The 22,522-nt window shown below is 43.7% G+C and overlaps 1 protein-coding gene across 2 annotated transcripts in view; it reads right to left on the minus strand.

Moving 5' to 3' along the window:
* Positions 1–22,522, minus strand: part of LOC143793791 (uncharacterized) — a 133,439-nt gene that overhangs the window by 90,425 nt on the left and 20,492 nt on the right. For both annotated transcript variants that reach the window (XM_077280777.1, XM_077280776.1), the window contains exon 4: positions 20,014–20,208. In XM_077280777.1, the coding sequence (XP_077136892.1) occupies positions 20,014–20,208 (195 nt within the window). The remainder of the gene's footprint in view (positions 1–20,013; positions 20,209–22,522) is intronic.

A 22,522-nucleotide genomic window follows, 5' to 3' on the forward strand; every position in this document is an offset into this window, starting at 1 on the left:
AGAAAGGACCTGGAAACCATCTGCAGTGACTTTGAAAACTTAGGTAAGAAAGTGAAAGAACAGGAAGCGCAGGTGATCTTCTCTTCCATCCTTCCAGTGGATGGCCATGGAACAAGGAAGTGGAATAAGATTCTGCAGGTGAACAACTGGCTACATCGATGTGGGCTCAGCGCCGGAGCCCACATCAAAGCAGGGGATCCGACCTCCGCAGTAATAGTACAGCAGAGGTCGGTAAGGGGTTAAAACTCTCCTGATGAGTGTAGCAAGGCGATTTCCAAATACATGTTTTCCAGTCTTCGTAAGGTGCACCGCATTTCTAGCAAGCAGTCCATCATATAGGTAATTCACTCCGTGATCCAGAAATCCAAATCCTTGCTGATGGCCAGCAAGGATTTGGATTTCTGGATCACGGAGTGAATTACCTATATGATGGACTGCTTGCTAGAAATGCGGTGCACCTTACGAAGACTGGAAAACATGTATTTGGAAATCGCCTTGCTACACTCATCAGGAGAGTTTTAACCCCTTACCGACCTCTGCTGTACTATTACTGCGGAGGTCGGATCCCCTGCTTTGATGTGGGCTCCGGCGCTGAGCCCACCTCAAAGCCGGGACATGTCAGCTGTTTTGAGCTGGCGATTCACCCGCCGCTATTAACTAGTTAAATGCCGCTGTCAAATGCTGACAGCGGCATTTAACCGGCGCTTCCGGCCGCGCGGCCGGAAATGAGCGCATCGCCGACCCTCATTACATGATCGGGGGTCACCGATGCGTCGGCATAGCAACCAGAGGTCTCCTTGAGACCTCTATGGTTGCTGAAGCCGGATTGCTATGAGCGCCACCCTGTGGTCAGCGCTCATAGCAATGGAACAATTCAGCTACATAGGAGCGATCTGATGATCGCTGCTATGTAGCAGGGCCGATCAGGCTATGCCAGCTTCTAGCCTCCCATGGAGGCTATTGAAGCATGGCAAAAGTTAAAAAAAAAAAATTTAAAAAAATACGAAAAAAATAAAAAAAATATAAAAGTTTAAATCACTCTCCTTTCACCCCATTCAAAATAAAACAATTAAAAAAATCAAACCTACACATATTTGGTATCGCCACGTTCTTAATCACCTGATCTATCAGTAAAAAAAAGAATTAACCTGATCGCTAAATGGCCTAGCGAGAAACAAAATTTGAAACGCCAGAATTACGCTTTTTTGGTCGCCGTGACATTGCATTAAAATGTAATAACGGGCGATCAAAAGAACGTATCTGCACCAAAATGGTATAATTAAAAACGCCAGATCGGCACGCAAAATTAGCAAAGTTTGGAATTTTTTTTTACCACTTAGATAAAACGTAACCTAGACATGTTTGGTGTCTGTGAACTCGTAATGACCTGGAGAATCAAAATGGCAGGTCAGTTTTAGCATGTAGTGAATTTAGCAAAAAAGCCAAACAAAAAACAAGTGTGGGATTGCACTTTTTTTTGCAATTTCACCGCACTTGGAATTTTTTTTCCCATTTTCTAGTACATAACATGCTAAAATCAATGATGTCGTTGAAAAGTGCAACTTGTTCCGCAAAAAACAAGCCCTCACATGGCCATATTGATGGAGAAATAAAAAAGTTATGGCTCTGGGAAGGAGGGGAGCGAAAAACGAGAACGCAAAAACGGAAAAGGGCAAGGTCGTGAAAGGGATAAACTAGAACAATGTGGGAAGGGAAGAAAAAAGCCAGAAAAAGCCATACACCTGACAACTACTATTGAGAACTCTGCTATTAGAAGTGGAAAGGAAGAACAAAGACAAAAAAATCTAAATAATACAAATATTGAAGTAAGAGAAACCAATCACAAACTAAAATGTTTCTATACAAATGCACAAAGCATGGGCAACAAACAAGGAGAATTGGAACTGCTAACACAGGAGAAGAAATATGATGTTATTGGAATCACTGAAACTTGGCGGGGCAATACACATGATTGGAATACAAGACTAGAAAGATACAACTTATTTGCAAGAAACAGACTTGATAAACGAGGTGGAGGTGTCGCATTGTATGTTAGAAAAGCGTATATCTGCACAGAGATTGAAGCTTCAGAGACTGGGAGTTCTGTGGAATCTGTTTGGGTAAGAATACAAGGAGAGAACAACGGAAAGGACACCATTGTAGGCATTTACTAAAGGCTGCCTGTGCAAGCTGAAGATATGGATGAACTCTTTATGCATCAAATGGCCAAGTTCTCCAAAAAATATGACATAGTGGTCATGGGAGATTTCAACTATCCAGACATTTGTTAGGAATCTCTCTCAGGTAAAACTAACAGGTCAAGCAAATTCTTATCTACTCTTGCTGACAACTTTATGTTCCAAAAGGTAGGGGAGAAAACAAGGGGATCTTCTACCTTGGATCTAATCCTTATAATCAGGGAGGAAATGGTTGAGGAGGTAAGACTGGCTGGGACCCTAGGAGGTAGCGGCCATGCTATTTTAGAATTTTGGATAACTAGAAGAGGAAGACCTGTGAAGACTCAGACTTCAAGGTTAGATTTCAGAAAGGCAGATTTTAAGGGACTCCGAAAGAGAATCGGAGGGATCCAATGGCTGGATATCCTTAAGGACAAAAATGTCAAGGAAGGTTGGGAAATCTTGAAAAATGAGATTCTCCAAGCACAATTGTTAACAATTCCAAAAAGAGGGAAGAATACAAAGCATTTAAAGAAACCAGGATGGATGAACACAGAACTTAAACACATGCTAAAAAGGAAGAAAGAAATGTTTATCAAATGGAAAGAAGGAGGCATATCTAAAGAAGAATATAATGCTGTCTGCAGAACCTGCAGGGCACAAATCAGATTTGCTAAAGCTGACAATGAATTAAGGCTTGCAAGAGACGTCAAAACCAGTAAAAAAGGATTTTGGTGATATGTCAAAAGTAAAAGAAAAGTCAAAGATGCTATAGGATTTTTACAGGATGAAAATGATGAAATGGTAAGAAAGGGTGTTGAGAAGGCCGAATTTTTAAATTCCTATTTTGCATCTGTTTTCTCTCAGAAAGGAAATGTAACATCAACTGATCTTCACGGTCCTATTAAAGGAGTAGAAGAATCCAGGATATTCATAAACAGAAAGATGGTGAGGAAACACTTAGCTAACATAAATGAATTCAAGTCTCCAGGTCCAGATGAATTACACCCCAGAGTACTGAAGGACATAGCAGAAGAAATTTTTGAACCACTCTCCATAATCTTTGAAAATTCTTGTAGAACAGGAGAAGTCCCAGAAGACTGGAGAAGAGCAAATGTCTTTCCTATCTTCAAAAAGGTGAAGAAGGTGGACCCAGGGAACTATAGGCCAGTGAATCTGACTTCCATACCAGGAAACATCTTTGAACAAATTATTAACCCCTTCATGACCCAGCCTATTTTGGCCTTAATGACCTTGCCGTTTTTTGCAATTCTGACCAGTGTCCCTTTATGAGGTAATAACTCCGGAACGCTTCAACGGATCCTAGCGATTCTGAGATTGTTTTTTCGTGACATATTGGGCTTCATGATAGTGGTAAATTTAGGTCGATAATTTCTGAGTTTATTTGTGAAAAAAATGGAAATTTGGCAAAAAATTTGAAAATTTCGCAATTTTCACATTTTGAATTTTTATTCTGTTAAACCAGAGAGTTATGTGACACAAAATAGTTAATAAATAACGTTTCCCACATGTCTACTTTACATCAGCACAATTTTGGAAACAATTTTTTTTTTTGCTAGGAAGTTATAAGGGTTAAAATTTGACCAGTGATTTCTCATTTTTACAACAAAATTTACAAAACCATTTTTTTTAGGGACCACCTCACATTTGAAGTCATTTTGAGGGTTCTATATGGCTGAAAATACCCAAAAGTGACACCATTCTAAAAACTGCACCCCTCAAGGTGCTCAAAACCACATTCAAGAAGTTTATTAACCCTTCAGGTGTTTCACAGCAGCAGAAGCAACATGGAAGTAAAAAATGAACATTTAACTTTTTAGTCACAAAAATGATCTTTTAGCAACAATTTTTTTATTTTCCCAGCGGTAAAAGGAGAAACTGGACCACAGACGTTGTTGTCCAATTTGTCCTGAGTACGCTGATACCTCATATGTGGGGGTAAACCACTGTTTGGGCGCACGGCAGGGCTCGGAAGGGAAGGAGCGCCATTTGACTTTTTGAATGAAAAATTGGCTCCAATCTTTAGCGGACACCATGTCACGTTTGGAGAGCCCCCGTGTGCCTAAACATTGGAGCTCCCCCACAAGTGACCCCATTTTGGAAACTAGACCCCCCAAGGAACTTATCTAGAAGCATAGTGAGCACTTTAAACCCCCAGGTGCTTCACAAATTGATCCGTAAAAATGAAAAAGTACTTTTTTTTCACAAAAAAATTATTTTAGCCTCAATTTTTTCATTTTCACATGGGCAACAGGATAAAATGGATCCTAAATTTTGTTGGGCAATTTCTCCTGAGTACACCAATACCTCACATGTGGGGGTAAACCACTGTTTGGGCACATGGTAAGGCTCGGAAGGGAAGGAGCGCCATTTGACTTTTTGAATGAAAAATTATCTCCATCGTTAGCGGACACCATGTCGCGTTTGGAAAGCCCCTGTGTGCCTAAACATTGGAGCTCCTCCACAAGTGACCCCATTTTGGAAACTAGACCCCCCAAGGAACTCATCTAGAGGCATAGTGAGCACTTTAAACCCCCAGGTGCTTCACAAATTGATCCGCAAAAATGAAAAAGTACTTTTTTTTCACACAAAATTTCTTTTAGCCTCAATTCTTTCATTTTCACATGGGCAACAGGATAAAATGGATCCTAAAATTTGTTGGGCAATTTCTCCTGAGTATGCCGATACCTCATATGTGGGGGTAAACCACTGTTTGGGTGCACGGCAAGGCTCGGAAGGGGAGGCGTGCCATTTGACTTTTTGAATGGAAAATTAGCTCCAATCGTTAGCGGACACCATGTCGCGTTTGGAGAGCCCCTGTGTGCCTAAACATTGGAGCTCCCCTACAAGTGACCCCATTTTGGAAACTAGACCCCCCAAGGAACTTATCTAGATGCATAGTGAGCACTTACAACCCCCAGGTGCTTCACAGAAGTTTATAACGCAGAGCCGTGAAAATAAAAAAATAATTTTTCTTTCCTCAAAAATTATTTTTAGCCCAGAATTTTTTATTTTCCCAAGGATAATAGGAGAAATTGGACCCCAAATGTTGTTGTCCAGTTTGTCCTGAGTACGATGATACCCCATATGTAAGGGTAAACCACTGTTTGGGCGCACGGCAGGGCTCGGAAGGGAAGGCATGCCATTTGGCTTTTTGAATGGAAAATTAGCTCCAATCATTAGCGGACACCATGTCGCGTTTGGAAAGCCCCTGTGTGCCTAAACATTGGAGCTCCAGCACAAGTGACCCCATTTTGGAAACTAGACCTCCAAAGGAACTAATCTAGATGTGTGGTGAGCACTTTGAATCCCCAAGTGCTTCACAGAAGTTTATAACGCAGAGCCATGAAAATAAAAAATAATTTTTCTTTTCTCAAAAATGATTTTTTAGCCCACAATTTTTTATTTTCCCAAGGGTAACAGGAGAAATTGGACCCCAAAAGTTGTTGTCCAGTTTCTCCTGAGTACGCTGATACCCCATATGTGGGGGTAAACCATTGTTTTGGCACACGTCGGGGTTCGGAAGGGAAGTAGTGACGTTTTGAAATGCAGACTTTGATGGAATGCTCTGCGGGCGTCAGGTTGCGTTTGCAGAGCCCCTGATGTGCCTAAACAGTAGGAACTCCCCACAAGTGACTCCATTTTGGAAACTAGACCCCCAAGGGAACTTATCTAGATGTGTGGTGAGCACTTTGAACCCCCAAGTGCTTCACAGAAGTTTATAACGCAGAGCCGTGAAAATAATAAACGTGTTTCCTTTCCTCAAAAATATTTTTTTAGCCCAGAATTTTTTATTTTTGCAAGAGTAACAGGAGAAATTGGACCCCAAAAGTTGTTGTCCAGTTTCTCCTGAGTACGCTGATACCCCATATGTGGGGGTAAACCACTGTTTGGGCACATGCCGGGGCTCGGAAGGGAAGTAGTGACGTTTTGGAATGCAGACTTTGATGGAATGGTCTGCGGGCATCATGTTACGTTTGCAGAGCCCCTGATATGCCTAAACAGTAGAAACCCCCCACAAGTGACCCCATTTTGAAAACTAGACCCCCCAAGGAACTAATCTAGATGTGTGGTGAGCACTTTCAATCCCCAAGTGCTTCACAGAAGTTTACAACGCAGAGCCGTGAAAAAAAAAAATCATTTTTCTTTCCTCAAAAAAGATGTTTTAGCAAGCAATTTTTTATTTTCACAAGGGTAACAGGAGAATTTGGACCCCAATATTTGTTGCCCAGTTTGTTGTGAGTACGCTGATACCCCATATGTGGGGGTAAACCACTGTTTGGGCACACGTCAGGGCTCGGAAGGGAAGTAGTGACGTTTTGGAATGCAGACTTTGATGGAATGGTCTGCGGGCATCATGTTACGTTTGCAGAGCCCCTGATATGCCTAAACAGTAGAAACCCCCCACAAGTGACCCCATTTTGGAAACTAGACCCCCCAAGGAACTAATCTAGATGTGTGGTGAGCACTTTCAATCCCCAAGTGCTTCACAGAAGTTTACAACGCAGAGCCGTGAAAATAAAAAATCATTTTTCTTTCCTCAAAAAAGATGTTTTAGCAAGCAATTTTTTATTTTCACAAGGGTAACAGGAGAATTTGGACCCCAATATTTGTTGCCCAGTTTGTTGAGAGTACGCTGATACCCCATATGTGGGGGTAAACCACTGTTTGGGCACACGTCAGGGCTCGGAAGGGAAGTAGTGACATTTGAAATGCAGACTTTGATGGAATGGTCTGCGGGCGTCACATTGCATTTGCAGAGCCCCTGATGTGCCTAAACAGTAGAAACACCCCACAAGTGACCCCATTTTGGAAACTAGACCCCCCAAGGAACTAATCTAGATGTGTGGTGAGCACTTTCAATCCCCAAGTGCTTCACAGAAGTTTATAACGCAGAGCCGTGAAAATAAAAAATAATTGTTCTTTCCTCAAAAATTATGTTTTAGCAAGTAATTTTTTATTTTTGCAAGGGTAACAGGAGAAATTGGACCCCAACAGTTGTTGCCCAGTTTGTCCTGAGTACGCTGGTACCCCAAATGTGGGGGTAAACCACTATTTGGGCGCACGTCGGGGCTTGGAAGGGCGGGAGCACCATTTGACTTTTTGAACGCAAGATTGGCTGGAATCAATGGTGGCGCCATGTTGCGTTTGGAGACCCCTGATGTGCCTAAACAGTGGAAACCCCTCAATTCTAACTTCAACACTAACCCCAACACACCCCTAATCCTAATCCCAACTGTAGCCATAACCCTAATCACAACCCTAACCCCAACACACCCCTAACCACAACCCTAACCGCAACACACCCGTAACCCTAATTCCAACCCTAATCCTAACCCTAATCCCAACCGTAACCCTAATCCCAACCCTAACCACAACTGTAACCCCAACACACCCCTAACCCTATCCGTAACCCTAACCACAAGCCTAATCTTAACCCTATTTCAAACCCTAGCCCTAATTCCAACCCTAACTCTAATTCCAACCCTAACCCTAAGGCTATGTGCCCACGTTGCGGATTCGTGTGAGATTTTTCCGCACGATTTTTGAAAAATCTGCAGGTAAAAGGCACTGCGTTTTACCTGCGGATTTACAGCAGATTTCCAGTGTTTTTTTGTGCGGATTTCACCTGCGGATTCCTATTGAGGAACAGGTGTAAAACGCTGCGGAATCCGCACAAAGAATTGACATTCTGCGGAAAATACAACGCAGCGTTTCTGCACGGAATTTTCCGCACCATGGGCACAGCGGATTTGGTTTTCCTTAGGTGTACATGGTACTGTAAACCTGATGGAAAACTGCTTCGAATTCGCAGCGGCCAATCCGCTGCGGATCCGTGGCCAATCCGCTGCGGATCCGCGGCCGATCCGCTGCGGATCCGCGGCCGATCCGCTGCGGATCCGCGGCCGATCCGCTGCGGATCCGCGGCCGATCCGCTGTGGATCCGCGGCCGATCCGCTGCGGATCCGCGGCCGATCCGCTCTGTGTGCACATGCCATAACCCTACCCCTAACCCTACCCGTAACCCTAACCCTACCCCTAACCCTAACCCTACCCCTAACCCTACCCCTAGTTCTAACCCTAGTTCTAACCCTAACCCTAGTGGAAAAAGAAAAAAAAAAATTTCTTTATTTTATTATTGTCCCTATGGGGGTGATAAAGGGGGGGGGGTTATTTATTATTTTTTTTATTTTGATCGCTGTGATAGAACCTACCACAGCGATCAAAATGTACTTGTAAGGAATCTGCCGACTGGCAGATTCGGCGGGCGCACTGAGCATGCGCCCGCCATTTTCCAAGATGGCGGCGCCCAGCGAGGAGACGGCCGGACACCGGGAGGATCGGTAAGTATGAAGGGGTGGTGGGGGGGTGGATCGGAGCACAGGGGGGGTGATCGGAGCACAGGGGGGGGGGACAGGAGGACGGGGGAGCCGGCAGGCGGACGGAGGGGACCGGACCCCATAACGGAGGACTGGGGGGGGCGATCGGTGGGTGTGGGGGGGGGTCACTTGAGTATTTCCAGCCATGGCCGATGATATTGCAGCATCGGCCATGGCTGGATTGTAATATTTCACCAGTTTTTTAGGTGAAATATTACAAATCGCTCTGATTGGCAGTTTCACTTTCAACAGCCAATCAGAGCGATCGTAGCCACGGGGGGGTGAAGCCACCCCCCCTGGGCTGAAGTACCACTCCCCCTGTCCCTGCAGAACGGGTGAAATCGGAGTTAACCCTTTCACCCGATCTGCAGGGACGCGATCATTCCATGACGCATACGCTGCGTCATAGGTCGCTTTGGCACCGACTTTCATGACGCAGCGTATGCGTCAAAGGTCGTTAAGGGGTTAAACAACATGTATGTAAGTACCTGGATAAGAATGAAGTGATTAACCAGAGTCAGCATAGGTTTGTAACTAATAAGTCATGTCAGACTAACTTAATTTCCTTGTATGACAGAATCACTGACTGGGTGGATCAGGGAAATTCTGTAGATATAGTATATCTTGACTTCAGCAAAGCATTTGACAAAGTATCTCACACCATCCTGGTTGAAAAAATGAATAAGTATGGAATGAACAAGGCAACTGTTAGGTGGATTCATAACTGGCTTAGTGATCGGACCCAAAGAGTGGTCGTAAATGGATGCACATCCAGTTGGAAGAATGTCTCAAGTGGGGTACCACAGGGTTCTGTCCTGGGCCCTGTATTGTTCAAGATCTTTATCAATGATTTAGATGAAGAAATTGAGGGTAAACTAATTTAATTTGCTGATGACACAAAGCTAGGAGGGATAGTTAATACTAGAGAAGAGAGAGAGAGAGGATTCAAAAGGATATAAATAAACTGGAGCAGTGGGCAGGAACTAAAAGAATGGTTTTTAACAAGGAAAAATGTAAAGTACGGTACTACATCTAGGCAATAAAAATGAAAAAAGCATAGAATAGGGCTAAGCAACAGCACATGTGAAAAAGACTTGTGTATACTAATAGAACATAAACTGTACATGAGTCAACAGTGTGATGCAGCAGCAAAAAGGCAAATGCAATTCTAGGAAGTATTAACAAAAGCATACAGTCTAGATCATGCAAAGTCATGATTGCCCTCTACTCCTCTTTGGTCAGACCTCACCTGGAATACTGTGTCCAGTTTTGGTCACCACATTTTAAAAATGACATCAACAAACTGGAGCAAGTTCAGAGAAGAGCGACCAGAATGGTGGCCGGTCTGCAAACCATGTCCTATGAGGAACGTTTACAGGATTTGGGAATGTTTAGCTTGCCAAAAAGAAGACTGAGAGGAGACTTAATAGGTGTCTACAAATATCTCAAGGGCTGTCACATTGTAGAAGGATCATCTTTATTCTCATTTGCACAAGGAAAGACTAGAAGTAATGGGATGAAACTGAATGGGAGGAGATTAGATATTAGAAAAAACTTTTTGACAGTTAAAGTGATCAATGAGTGTAACAGGCTGCCATGAGAGGTGGTGAGTTCTCCATCCATGAAAGTTTTCAAACAGAGGCTGGACAGACATCTGTCTGGGATGATTTAGTGAATCCTGCTTTGAGCAGGGTGTTGGACCAGATGACCAAGGAGGTCCCTTCCCACACTATCATTCTATGATTCTACGATTGACTGATGGATCAGAGAGTCCTGAGTGCAGGGATCACTGACATGGGTCCCTGCTCCTCCTCCAGTGCCGCTCAGCGTTCAGTGACAGCTTTCGCCATGAAACTGTCACTGCATGTTTACAGTTTAAATGCATGACAGACATAGCACGTCATGGTGCGGGAACTAACACCCTGTTAGGGCTGGCGGAATGCACCAAATAATATTAAAGAGGATATAAGGTGCGTTCACAGCCTGAGGTCCACAGTGCAGAGATGACACCTGCTGCTTAGTAATGATGGCGGTATAAGATAAACACACGCGGGATAACTTCACCGGGTATGTAGGAGGCGAACCCTGTTGCGTCACAGGGCCGCAATACTGCAGAGTGAACGCTAATGTTATGGTCACAGGACCCTGCCCCAAGGACACGGGCATAGAGTCCCTCTAGACCCACTAGCATTCGGCGCTGCAACTGAGGTGCCAGGGAAAACGTAACTAAATATTTACCGCACTCTGTGCGTACAGCACCACTCTGGCGGATGCCACTAACCACCCTAAGCTTGGGCCAGGAAAGCACACTATTTGTGCACGGCACTACTCTGACAGATGCTGCTGTAGATGCAGTACTGTTGTGCCTTGTACTGAATGGCACAATCTGGTGCTAGTTAGCTCCAATCACCCACACTCAGTCTACAACGCTTGGGAAGGGGATCATTTAGGAGCTTTCATCAGATTGCATACACACATCCACACATACACGATTTTGGATTTATACTAGCGCAAGGCCGAGAGGCCATGCAAACCTTTTATAGTTGCGTCCTTCCAGGACCTTCCTCGTGGTCCAATCAGAACTGCTTCAGGACCTGAGCATGTGACCCCCGATCTCCAATGATAGGTCGTCCCACGGGCATGCTCAGTTGACAAAAAGCAGGACTTAGTTCCTGGAGAGTCTGCTCGCCGCTGCTTAATGCTGGTTATAATAGCACAACCTGGGACGGCAGCAGTAACCAGAAGCTCAGCATCAGATTGCTCCTGTGCAGCGGCAGGAACTCGACACCTAACACACCCGTTCATGATGTGCTATGTTCGTCATTGGTCGTTAAGGGGTTAAAGAAGCACTCCTATCAAAGTTTTTATAGTCTTAAAATATCGCAATCATCATACTATATAGCACTGTGTACTTACAATTGCTGTTTTTGCCTTTCTACCAAGATAATTCTCTTTTCTCTGCTCAATGTAGACAAGTGTATTGTGCCTGCATTTATCATTCTCCTCTTCAATTCCTAACCCAGCTGCTCCCTCCTCCTGACAGGGACTTTTGCAGTGAATTATGATTCATACTGAGAAAATTTACCTCCTGTTTCTACATAGAGCTTAGAAGAATTCAGCTAGTCTTTTTTTAAGCACGTGATGTCATAGACTTAAAGGGAACCTGTCACCCCGTTTTTTCCGTATGAGATAAAAATACTGTTAAATAGGGCCTAAGCTGTGCATTACAATAGTGTATTTTGTGGACCCCGATTCCCCACCTATGCTGCCGAAATATGTTACCAAAGTAGTCGTTTTCGCCTGTCAATCAGGCTGGTCTGGTCAGATGGGTGTGGTGTCTTCCCCCAGATCTTGCTTAGTTTTCCGTTGGTGGCGTAGTGGTGTGCGTATGCCCAAGTCCAGAATCCACTGCACAGGGGAGGGAAAATAGCGCAATCTGCGCTATTCCCCTGGTGATCGTGGGGGCGGCCATCTTCCTGTGGCCGCGCGTGCGCAGATGGAGCGCTCTGCTGCCCGGGGCTTCAGGAAAATGGCCGCGGGATGCCGCACGTCCGCAGATGGAGATCGCGGCGACCATTTTCCTGAAGCAGAGTTCGCATCTCTGCTTGAGGAAAATGGCTGCCACGATCTCCATCTGCGCACGCGCGGCATCCCGCGGCCATTTTCCTGAAGCCCCGGGCAGCAGAGCACTCCATCTGTGCACGCGCGGACACAGGAAGATGGCCGCCCCCACTGATCACCAGGGGAATAGCGCAGATCAAGCTATTTTCCCTCCCCTGTGCAGTGGATTCTGGACTTGGGCATACGCACACCACTACGCCACCAACGGAAAACTAAGCAAGATCTGGGGGAAGACACCACACCCATCTGACCAGACCAGCCTGATTGACAGGCGAAAACGACTACTTTGGTAACGTATTTCGGCAGCATAGGTGGGGAATTGGGGTCCACAAAATACACTATTGTAATGCACAGCTCAGGCCCTATTTAACAGTATTTTTATCTCATAGGGAAAAAACGGGGTGACAGGTTCCCTTTAATGGAAAAGATAAGAATTAACTGGGTAGAAAGGCAAAATGAACAATTGTAAGTACACATTGCTGTAGAATATGATCCCTGTAATACATTAAGAGGATCAAAATGTGATAGTAATGCTTCTTTAATGGAGTTTTTCTTCTTTTTTCTTGTTTATAAAATGTTTTATTGCGATTCAAGAATCACACTTTTCAAATTGGCAGAGTAAAAAAAAAATGTTATACTTTTAGGATTATTATCTTTACTCTAATTTAGTTTTCATAATTTAGTAATTATGTATAGAAAAAAAATAGAACGTCATGTGATGTTGGCTACAGCAAAAAACACAAGATATTTTATTAGAAAATAAAATCACCTAAATGTGTAATTGTTCTCATATACAAACAAGGATTGCTTTGGTGAGCATCAAGGTCTTCATAGGTTGTCAGAGTCCAAGTAGTAGGTTAATCCATGGGCAACTTCTAAAGGTACCTTCACACGAAACGACGCTGCAGCGATAGCGACAACGATGCCGATCGCTGCAGCGTCGCTGTTTGATCGCTGGAGAGCTGTCACACAGACCGCTCTCCAGCGACCAACGATGCCGAGGTCCCCGGGTAACCAGGGTAAACATCGGGTTGCTAAGCGCAGGGCCGCGCTTAGTAACCCGATGTTTACCCTGGTTACCAGCGTAAAATGTAAAAAAAACAAACACTACATACTCACCTGCGTGTCCCCCAGCGTCCGCTTCCCACACTGACTGACTGACTGAGCGCCGGCAGTAGCAGGGCACAGCGGTGACGTCACCGCTGTGCTGTGCTTTCACTTTCACTTTGCGGCGCTCAGTCAGTGTGGGAAGCAGACGGCGGGGGATGCGAATGTAAGTATGTACTGTTTGTTTTTTTTACATTTTACACTGGTAACCAGGGTAAACATCGGGTTACTAAGCGCGGCCCTGCGCTTAGTAACCCGATGTTTACCCTGGTTACCAGTGTAAAATATCGCTGGTATCGTTGCTTTTGCTGTCAAACACGACGATACACGGCGATCGGACGACCAAATAAAGTTCTGAACTTTATTCAGCGACCAGCGACATCACAGCAGGATCCTGATCGCTGCTGCGTGTCAAACTAAACGATATCGCTAGCCAGGACGCTGCAACGTCACGGATCGCTAGCGATATCGTTACAAAGTCGTTTCGTGTGAAGGTACCTTTAGGGTCACTGGTTAATTAGAGGAGCTCAGCAGAATATAGATTAACCTACTACTTCCATTATAGGGCTACATTCACACATCCGTGTGACATGTCCTAACGCTGTCTTTTTTTTCCCATGGGCAGCACAAGGACCCATACAGTTTCATTGATTTATGAAAACATCAGTTTAAAAATGAATCCATGTCTCAGATCTGTGAGTCTCAGAGCTTGTCCTATTCTCACCTGTTTTGTGAATCCGACTCAGCCATTAACCCCTTCATGACCTTGGGATTTTCCGTTTCTCCAGGTTCGTTTTTTGCTCCCCTCCTTCCCAGAGCCGTAACGTTTTTATTTTTCCGTCAATTTGGCCATGTGAGAGCTTATTTTTTGTAGGACGAGTTGTACTTTTGAACGACATCATTGGTTTTAGCATGTCGTGTACTAGAAAACAGGAAAAAAATTTCAAGTGCGGTGAAATTGCAAAAAAAGTGCAATCCCACACTTGTTTTTTGCTTGGCTTTTTTGCTAGGTTCACTAAATGCTAAAACTGACCTGCCACTATGATTCTCCAGGTCAGTACGAGTTCATAGACACCTAACATGACTAGGTTATTTTTTATCTAAGTGGTGAAAAAAAATTCCAAACTTTGCAAAAAAAAAAAAAAAAAAAAAATTGCGCCATTTTCCGATACTTGTAGCGTTTCCATTTTTCATGATCTGGGGTCGGTTGAGGGCTTATTTTTTGCGTGCCGAGCTGGCGTCTTTATTGATAGCATTTTGGTGCAGATTCGTTCTTTTGATTGCCTGTTATTGCATTTTAATGCAATGTTGCGGCAACCAAAACAACGTAATTCTGTCGTTTCGAATTTTTTTCTCGCTACGCCGTTTAGCGATCAGGTTAATGCTTTTTTTATTGATAGATCGGGCGATTCTGAACACGGCGATACCAAATATGTGTAGGTTTGATTTTTTTATTATTGATTTATTTTGATTGGGGCGAAAGGGGGGTGATTTAAACTTTTATATTTTTTTTATTTTTTTCACATTTTTTTTAACTTCTGCCATGCTTCAATAGCCTCCATAGGAGGCTAGAAGCAGGCATAACGCGATCGGCTCTGCTACATAGCAGCGATCTGATGTTCGCTGCTATGTAGCAGAAATGCAGGTGTGCTGTGAGCGCCGACCACAGGATGGCGCTCACAGCTGCCGGGGATCAGTAACCATAGAGGTCTCAAGGACCTCTATGGTTGCACTGCTGAAGCATCGCCGACCTCCGATCATGTGACGGGGGTCGGCGATGCGATCATTTCCGGCCGCCCGGCCGGAAGCGGTAGTTAAATGCCGCTGTCTGCGTTTGACAGCGGCATTTAACTAGTTAATAGGCACGGGCAGATCGCGATTCTGCCCGCGCCTATTACGGGCACATGTTAGCTGTTCAAAACAGCTGACATGTCCCGGCTTTGATGCGGGCTCACCGCCAGAGCCCGCATCAAAGCGGGGCTTCTGACCTCGGACGTACTATCCCGTCCGAGGTCAGAAAGGGGTTAAAAGTCTACTGTCATTCATGCAAAACACATGACAAGCTGAAGATTGATTTTGTGCTTCAGAGTTCCATCCAAGTTTCACCCATTTTTAACTGATACATTGTTACGAGTCAATAGATAATTAAAAGGTCAGACAGCCTTGACTGTAGTGTTTTTAACTGGAATCTGTGTTTCATATGGAAAACCCGACCAGGAGAGGAAACGGACTGCCCACTACCATCCTGTTGTCAAAAATAAAAGCCCAGCAGGTTTTCTTAAATCTGCCCTGGATAAATAGCCTGCCCAAGACCCATACTCACTTTTATTCTGCATTGCAATCACAGCTACTCCTGTTACTGCAATACACTCCCATGGCCTCAATACGCCTCCGTGCGCATCCTGGGGGGAATACACAGTGACCCTCACATGTAATACCAGTCACTGCCTCACAGTATTTTATGCACATTTTTGCCAAAAACAAAAATGTAACGTTTTACAGTATCCCTCCAGTGAAGTACATGTCCTATAGCTGACTAAGGTGTTCTCTTGTCTTTTTGGCCATTCTCCAGCAATGCGATCTTTTTTAGTACATTGATGAAAGTGTGAAATTGTATTGCATTTGAAACAATGAAATAAAAAAAAAAATCAAATTAATCCTTAATGGTTGATGAGCCTTTCTCAGGCTAATTGTTTATTCAAGTTTGACTAGCACTGTAACAAAGTTGGTCCCAAGCTGGATTCTTTAAGACATCTCTGGAGTTTCAGTGATGGTCAATGAAGCAGTCCTGTGTTCTTCCAGCCGGGGCCACAGTCCCCTAAGCTGAGTCACACGGACCAGAAGAAAAAGTATCTTTATATAGGTCACAACTGGCCTTCAACCAGTATCCGGAGGTCAGAGAGAGATGTGAATGAGGCCAACCTACATCGTTTGATTATTATATAATCTATTTGCATAGTTTTTCCTCCTCTGTTTGGGAATGCCAACAAGCTGTCTAGCATGAACAATGTATGTAATCAACATATCAGCAATCATTGCTCAGTGGCCATGCATTACTGTTTTGCAAAGACAGCAGAAAATAAACTGTAGGAGATAATATTAGAGGTAAATATTCGTCCTACAAGAGTCAATACTTCAGACAACAGTTTATGATTCCGGGCCTACACAATTTACGTCTAGCATAATTAAGAAGAAATGCTGTGTCATCACACTATTTGTTAGCATGTATTACATAATAAGTAGAATTATTGTTAAGCAAATATAAATTTTCCAACATTTTAGACACAGTCTTCAAAACTGCATTTCTCAAAAATGGATGTCCATGTAATACATGGTTGTTCCTGGTGAAGTTGTCTTTAATTGCACATTTTGACATGTGGTGCTGTTTTAACTAAAATTAATACTTTTTCTGGTTCTTTATGGGTTATTTTTGTTTCACCCTCAGATTTGTAAATGCAGCGCCCCAGAGTCCTGGTCGTTGCAGTACTGTGGCTCCGCCACTATGGGGAGCTACGGTGCGTCCGATGGCACTGAAGGAGTTCATCTGATCAGGTATCACAGACACCAATACATTTCACAGCCGGGCCTCCGGGGGGAGCTAAGGGTGCTATTCATTAGGCCACTCCCCACCATAGTGGGTAAACTGGGGGTCAGGCAGGAAGTTAGATCAGAAAGCTGACTGGGTTGGAACCAGGCAACACCTTGTGGCAGAGGGTGTTGTAGGGGAAGATACAGTAGGGTCTCTGTCAGGGGTGGGATCCTGACAGAGGCTTGGCAACGAGAACGAACGTAACGGGACCGTGCCTGCTCCGGGTAGCGGCGGTGCCCAAGAAAGGATTAGAAGAGAGATAGATTGTGCTGAGTGAGAAACGGGATCACGCAAAGGAGAAATACCAGTAGGAGTCGTGCTGTAAGACCGAAGCAACATCCTACTGAGGCGCACTACCGGTGGCCAGAACGCCGAGGGAGTAGAATAACATTCAGCTTCAAGCAATACTCCAAACAGCGGCAGGACAGTCAGTCTTAGGCGGGCTGTCTAACTCAAATCACCTATGAAGTCTTGGGAGGCAATTGTGGGAGAGGGGCGTCTCTAGGGTCCCGGAAGAACTCCAGGCCTACCCGTCAAACGGGTGCCGTTCCTACCCGAACCTCAGGGAGGGACGAAGGATTAGCAGAACATCATCTAGTCGAGTTGTGAGGGAACATCAGAAACAGACACAACAGTTGTGGGGTACTTTCCGTAAGCACAGCAGGGAAGGACTACAACACATAGCGCTAGGGGGAAGGCACAGATTTCCTCCTGTGAAGAGAACTCTGGAAGTGCCATTGGACCGGCCGGACTTGCGCAGCCTGGTGAGCCGTATTCTGGATTGAGGACTCAGAGATCTTCAGTAAAGAGGTAAAGAGACTGCAACCTGGTGTCCTTGTTATTTATCGCGACCTGCACCCCACAACTGCACCGTTACAACACCACTTATTGCACCGGACGTCCCCCACTGACAGATAGGGCCACGGACCGGGTCTAGCCACCGTGACAACCCCAGAACTGAGACCCAGAGGCCCGGCTCCGGGTACCCCTCGGCCCTGCGGCGGTGTGGGGGCGCTCCATAAACTTCTGCCTAAAGGAAATATGGCTAAAAAAGTAATCAACCCCTTAAATAAAAGTATCTACTGTACATTTACCCGTAAATGTTTTATAATATCTCCTTTCTCAATTTATTCAACAACTATGTCCTGTGCTGTGTATTCTAGCACACGGACACTGCACTCCGGGTGCCTCACTGTGGCTTATAGCTGTATTGCATTTATCCAGCAGGTGGTAAAAATCCTTATAATTCAGAAGGGCTGTGCATGTGATGTGTGAGCAATTATCAATTTAGGTAAGTGAATCTTTTCTGGTTATCGGATATAATCTATTGTCATGTGCCGCTGTGACTTAAAGTAGCTTAAGCTAGAATCACACATGCTGGACAAATCATTATCCACAATATACAGTAGACCTCATCTTCAAAATGGGATTAAACAAACTAATTTTGCATTAGTAGCTGATTACAAAGTATTAGCAATGTACACGAGACATAAAAAAATCAACAACAACGTTAAAAACAGGTTTGTTGCATGGGTGAAAACATCCTGTAAGGCTAAGTTCAAACTAGGTGTTTTTTCTGAGTTTTTTATGCTTTTTATGCACATTTTCAGCTGCATTTTACAGTACCAGCAAAGTTTGATATCTCAGAAATCTCATGCACACATTTTTTTTGTGATCAGGATTTTGTGCTTTGCATGTATTTTTTTGCACAATGGAGCATATCCCTTCTTTCAGCATTTCTTCAGGGTTTTTCACACATTGGAATGAATGGGTGGTGAAAAAACGCACCAGAAACGCAGGAGTCAGGTTTTGCTGTGTTTTTTTTGTGCCAAAACCTGATTCTATAGAATAGGACTTTTTTTTCAACACTAAACTTTATCAAGCATGCACAGGAGACAAATCTAGCATGCCAAAACTGCAGCAAAAACTGCACAAAAACACAGCAAAAACGCAAGAAAAAACAAGGAAAACATGCTTTTTTTCTGCAGCTTCTTTCCTGCCATGAGATCAGGTTTTGCTGGAGAGAAAAAATGCTGAAAAACGCCCAGTGTGAACTTACCCTTAATGTACAATGTAAAAAGAGGCATCAGTTCCTTAAGAAAACGTAGTAAGTATAAGTCAACCTAACGCAACATGACTCTTGGTGACTTTTAAAGTATCTACACTACCTATTATTGCTGTTATTATTATAATATTTCTGTCACATTTGCTCTACTCTTTTCCAGTACTCTCTGAATGCAGTCTGACTCAGTAACCACATACCGTATATACTCGTGTATAATCCGAGATTTTCAGCACATTTTTTTGTGCTGAAAATGCCCCCCTCGGCTTATACACGAGTCCCAGAAAGTCAGCAGGGGAGAGGAGCGGTGGAGCAGCGCAGGAGACGGCGGCTGTGACATCATACTCACCCTCCTCGGTCCGTCGCTGAACGTCCCTGCATCTCCGTTGTCCTGGCGCAGCAGCACTTCCTGTGTTGAGCGGTTCACATGGTACCGCTCATTAAGGTAATGAATACGTACGCGTCTCCACTCCCATAGGCGTGGAGCGCATATTCATTGCCTATGAGCGGTACCACTTGACCGCTCAGCACAGGAGAACTGCCAGTGCCGCGATGGGACAACAGAGATGCAGGGATATGCAGCAATGGACCGAGGAGGGTGAGTATGACGGGGAGGACAGGGGAGCTACGGATATGACTGGGGAGGAGGGGGGAGCCACGCATACAATGAGGGGACCGAGAGAGACACGCATATGATGGGGGAGCCATGCATATTACAGGGGAGGATGGGGGAGCCACACATATGATGGGGGAGGAAGGGGAGCCACGCATACAACGAGGGGACCGGGGGAGCCACGCATACAATGAGGGGACCGGGGGAGCCACGCAGACAATGAGGGGACCGGGGGAGCCACACAGAGCAGGACAGGAAGGGGGGAGCCACACAGAGCAGGACAGGGATGAGGGGACAATGTGTACCTAGAGTCAATAAGCTTACCCAGTTTTCCGTGGCAAAATTAGGTGCCTCGGCTTATACTCAGGTCGGCTTATACTCGAGTATATACGGTACGTAAGATTGGTATCTTATTAATACAGTGGAAGTAACAAATATCTCACCTGACTCCTCAGTGAAGTTGCTGGCGATGGAGCTGCCTCCAGCTGAGTTGCAGTTTCTTGTTTCCTTGAACTGTTTCCTTCTCTTAGCCCAACGATCAGACCCTTCCTCCAGAGGACTTTCACAGCTCCTCGATTCCTTCAACACCAAATCTTTAGACAGTTTTAAGTGCTTGTTGAACGTTTCTTGTTTTGTATCTGGTTACAAATAAATGATATTAGTATGATGTTTTTCTTTATTTTACAAACTGAGAAATCGATGGGTGAAATCATCCCTATCTTATTTGCCCATACTGTTTATTCACATGATGTTCTGCTCCCCACTCTATCGGGGGCTTCCATTTAAATAGTCAAAAAATTATATTCAGACGTTCCCCCAGCATGGCCTTTCATTTGAATGAGACAATATAAGTCTGAAATATGAAACCTTGGACCCCTCTTAGTCTTCCTTCCAACAATGTGTGGTTTTTTCCCTAGACACAATATAATGCAAGATTACTCTACTGTATTTGGCAAAAAAAGCTAGCTACTTTCAAAAGGGAGGTGAAAAGGAACCCAAAGTTTCATGTTTTGGACTCTGCCTCTGTACAAAAAAGGGATATGTTGGGGGAATAACTAGAAAACCATGGAATTCTTAGCAGGGAGCAGAACATGATGTGATCACTATCATAGATAGACTTACAGGATTTACAACATTTCCAATTACTTTTATAGAAACTGTCTTAGTTTATGGCCCCTTATAAAGCCGATCTGTTTGGCCAACCTGAGTCATCTGCAGACTTTTTTTGAACAAGGTAACCACATGGACATTTAACCCATTATCTACCAATGTCCTTTTTTTGGGACGCCTAATCTTTAGCTTCTAGCAACTAAGATTTTATAATTTTTATAATTCGGTCCAATTTTTTGTGTTGTGTCTGTAAAATGAATGTTTTCAAAATAGGAAATCATGTCATTGTCATTTTTATTTGAATATTGGGACGCCCTTTTCTGAAAAATCCGTACTTGTACAAATTTTAATTTGGCAAGTAATGGGTTAATTTCTGATAAGGTTATTTTTTTATCTTACATGTTTGTAAGTATAATTAATTGCAATAAGGATTTAACAAACTATAGAAAACTATATTGCACATTTGTGGCTTTATGCTTTTATGGCTGGATTTTCATTTATCAGTCGCATCATGATCAAAGCTGCATTGGCTTTCATCTGACATTTTTATAAGTTTCTAATGCAGAAATATGGGGCCATATAAAGCGAAGTGCATGTGATTTTTAGTCCCTACAATTTTTTTTTAATTGACTTATGTTCCTGGATCCTGGAAGAATGAAAGTTGCATGAGATTTACAACACACTTACATTAGATTGGTAGGCTTATAATGTTAAAGGGGTTTCCTGCTTTGGGCAACTAATATATCTTTGAACCCACCCATGCCTTCCCACTAGGACTCCCCGTGATCAACTGTTATCTTAAGAAAAACTAAAGATGGGTTTAATTTATATGTTGTACCATGAAGAATTATACAATGCCCATTGAAAGGTATGTATGTGTAATCCACAGCTCTGCCACATCCTCTAAAGTGAGGTGATCTGGCTAATAGATCCCACACTAATAACTCAGAAATCTGTAATAGGTTTTTTACAAACTAGAAAAGGACTTTATTTTTTTACAAATTGCAATTGGCAATTGTATGATCAAGCTGTACTCGTATAAATAATATTGGTAAGCCATTTTGGTCTTTACAATCTCCTCTTAATTTAGCACTTAGACACATAATAGTACATTATTAAAAGGGGTTAGCAAGTTTACATGTTTTGTAAATCTTAACTACTATGTGTTTTTTTATTATACCATTTGCTATATAGGTGGATACTAATGGTCTCTTGGCAATAAACATGTGAAACCACTTTGGACCCCATTATAAGTCAATAATGGCCATCCGGCACTAGTTATATGTGAAATTCAACTGATCTAGCACAGCATTTTGACTGCAAAGAGTAGTGTGATCAGAGTATTATATAATTTTGTGCTTATCTTGTAAGTAGGGTTTTGATTTATCTATAGATAATAAAAAAGGGTATATAGAAATAGTTGCAGCAAAGGAGGTGATTATATGTTATGCCCAAGCCTAATGAGATCTAAGTATAAGAATAACACGCAGTTTGACTTAGAGAGTGACTAATCGTGGTGCTTTTATACCCTGTAATAGCTGATACAGTTCTCATTGTTGGAGTCAGATAGGAGAACTTGATTTTCAAATACATGTACCGTAAATTTTGGTCAGTCCGACTGAAGATAAAGTTATGGATTAGGCCTCTTTCACACTAGCGTCGTGCCCCCTCCTCCCCGTACCTTACAATGAAGCAGCGGAAGCGTCTTAAGACTACTTCCGCTGCCAACGTCGGGCATTTTCTTCACAGTATGCGTCGGTATGTCGGGCCGACGCAGCGCGACGGCCCCGTACCGACGCTAGTGTGAAAGTAGCCTTATCATGTAGCATAAATTGGTATAAT

This window comes from Ranitomeya variabilis, chromosome 1 (genome assembly GCF_051348905.1).
Source record: "Ranitomeya variabilis isolate aRanVar5 chromosome 1, aRanVar5.hap1, whole genome shotgun sequence".
Lineage (NCBI taxonomy): Eukaryota > Metazoa > Chordata > Amphibia > Anura > Dendrobatidae > Ranitomeya > Ranitomeya variabilis.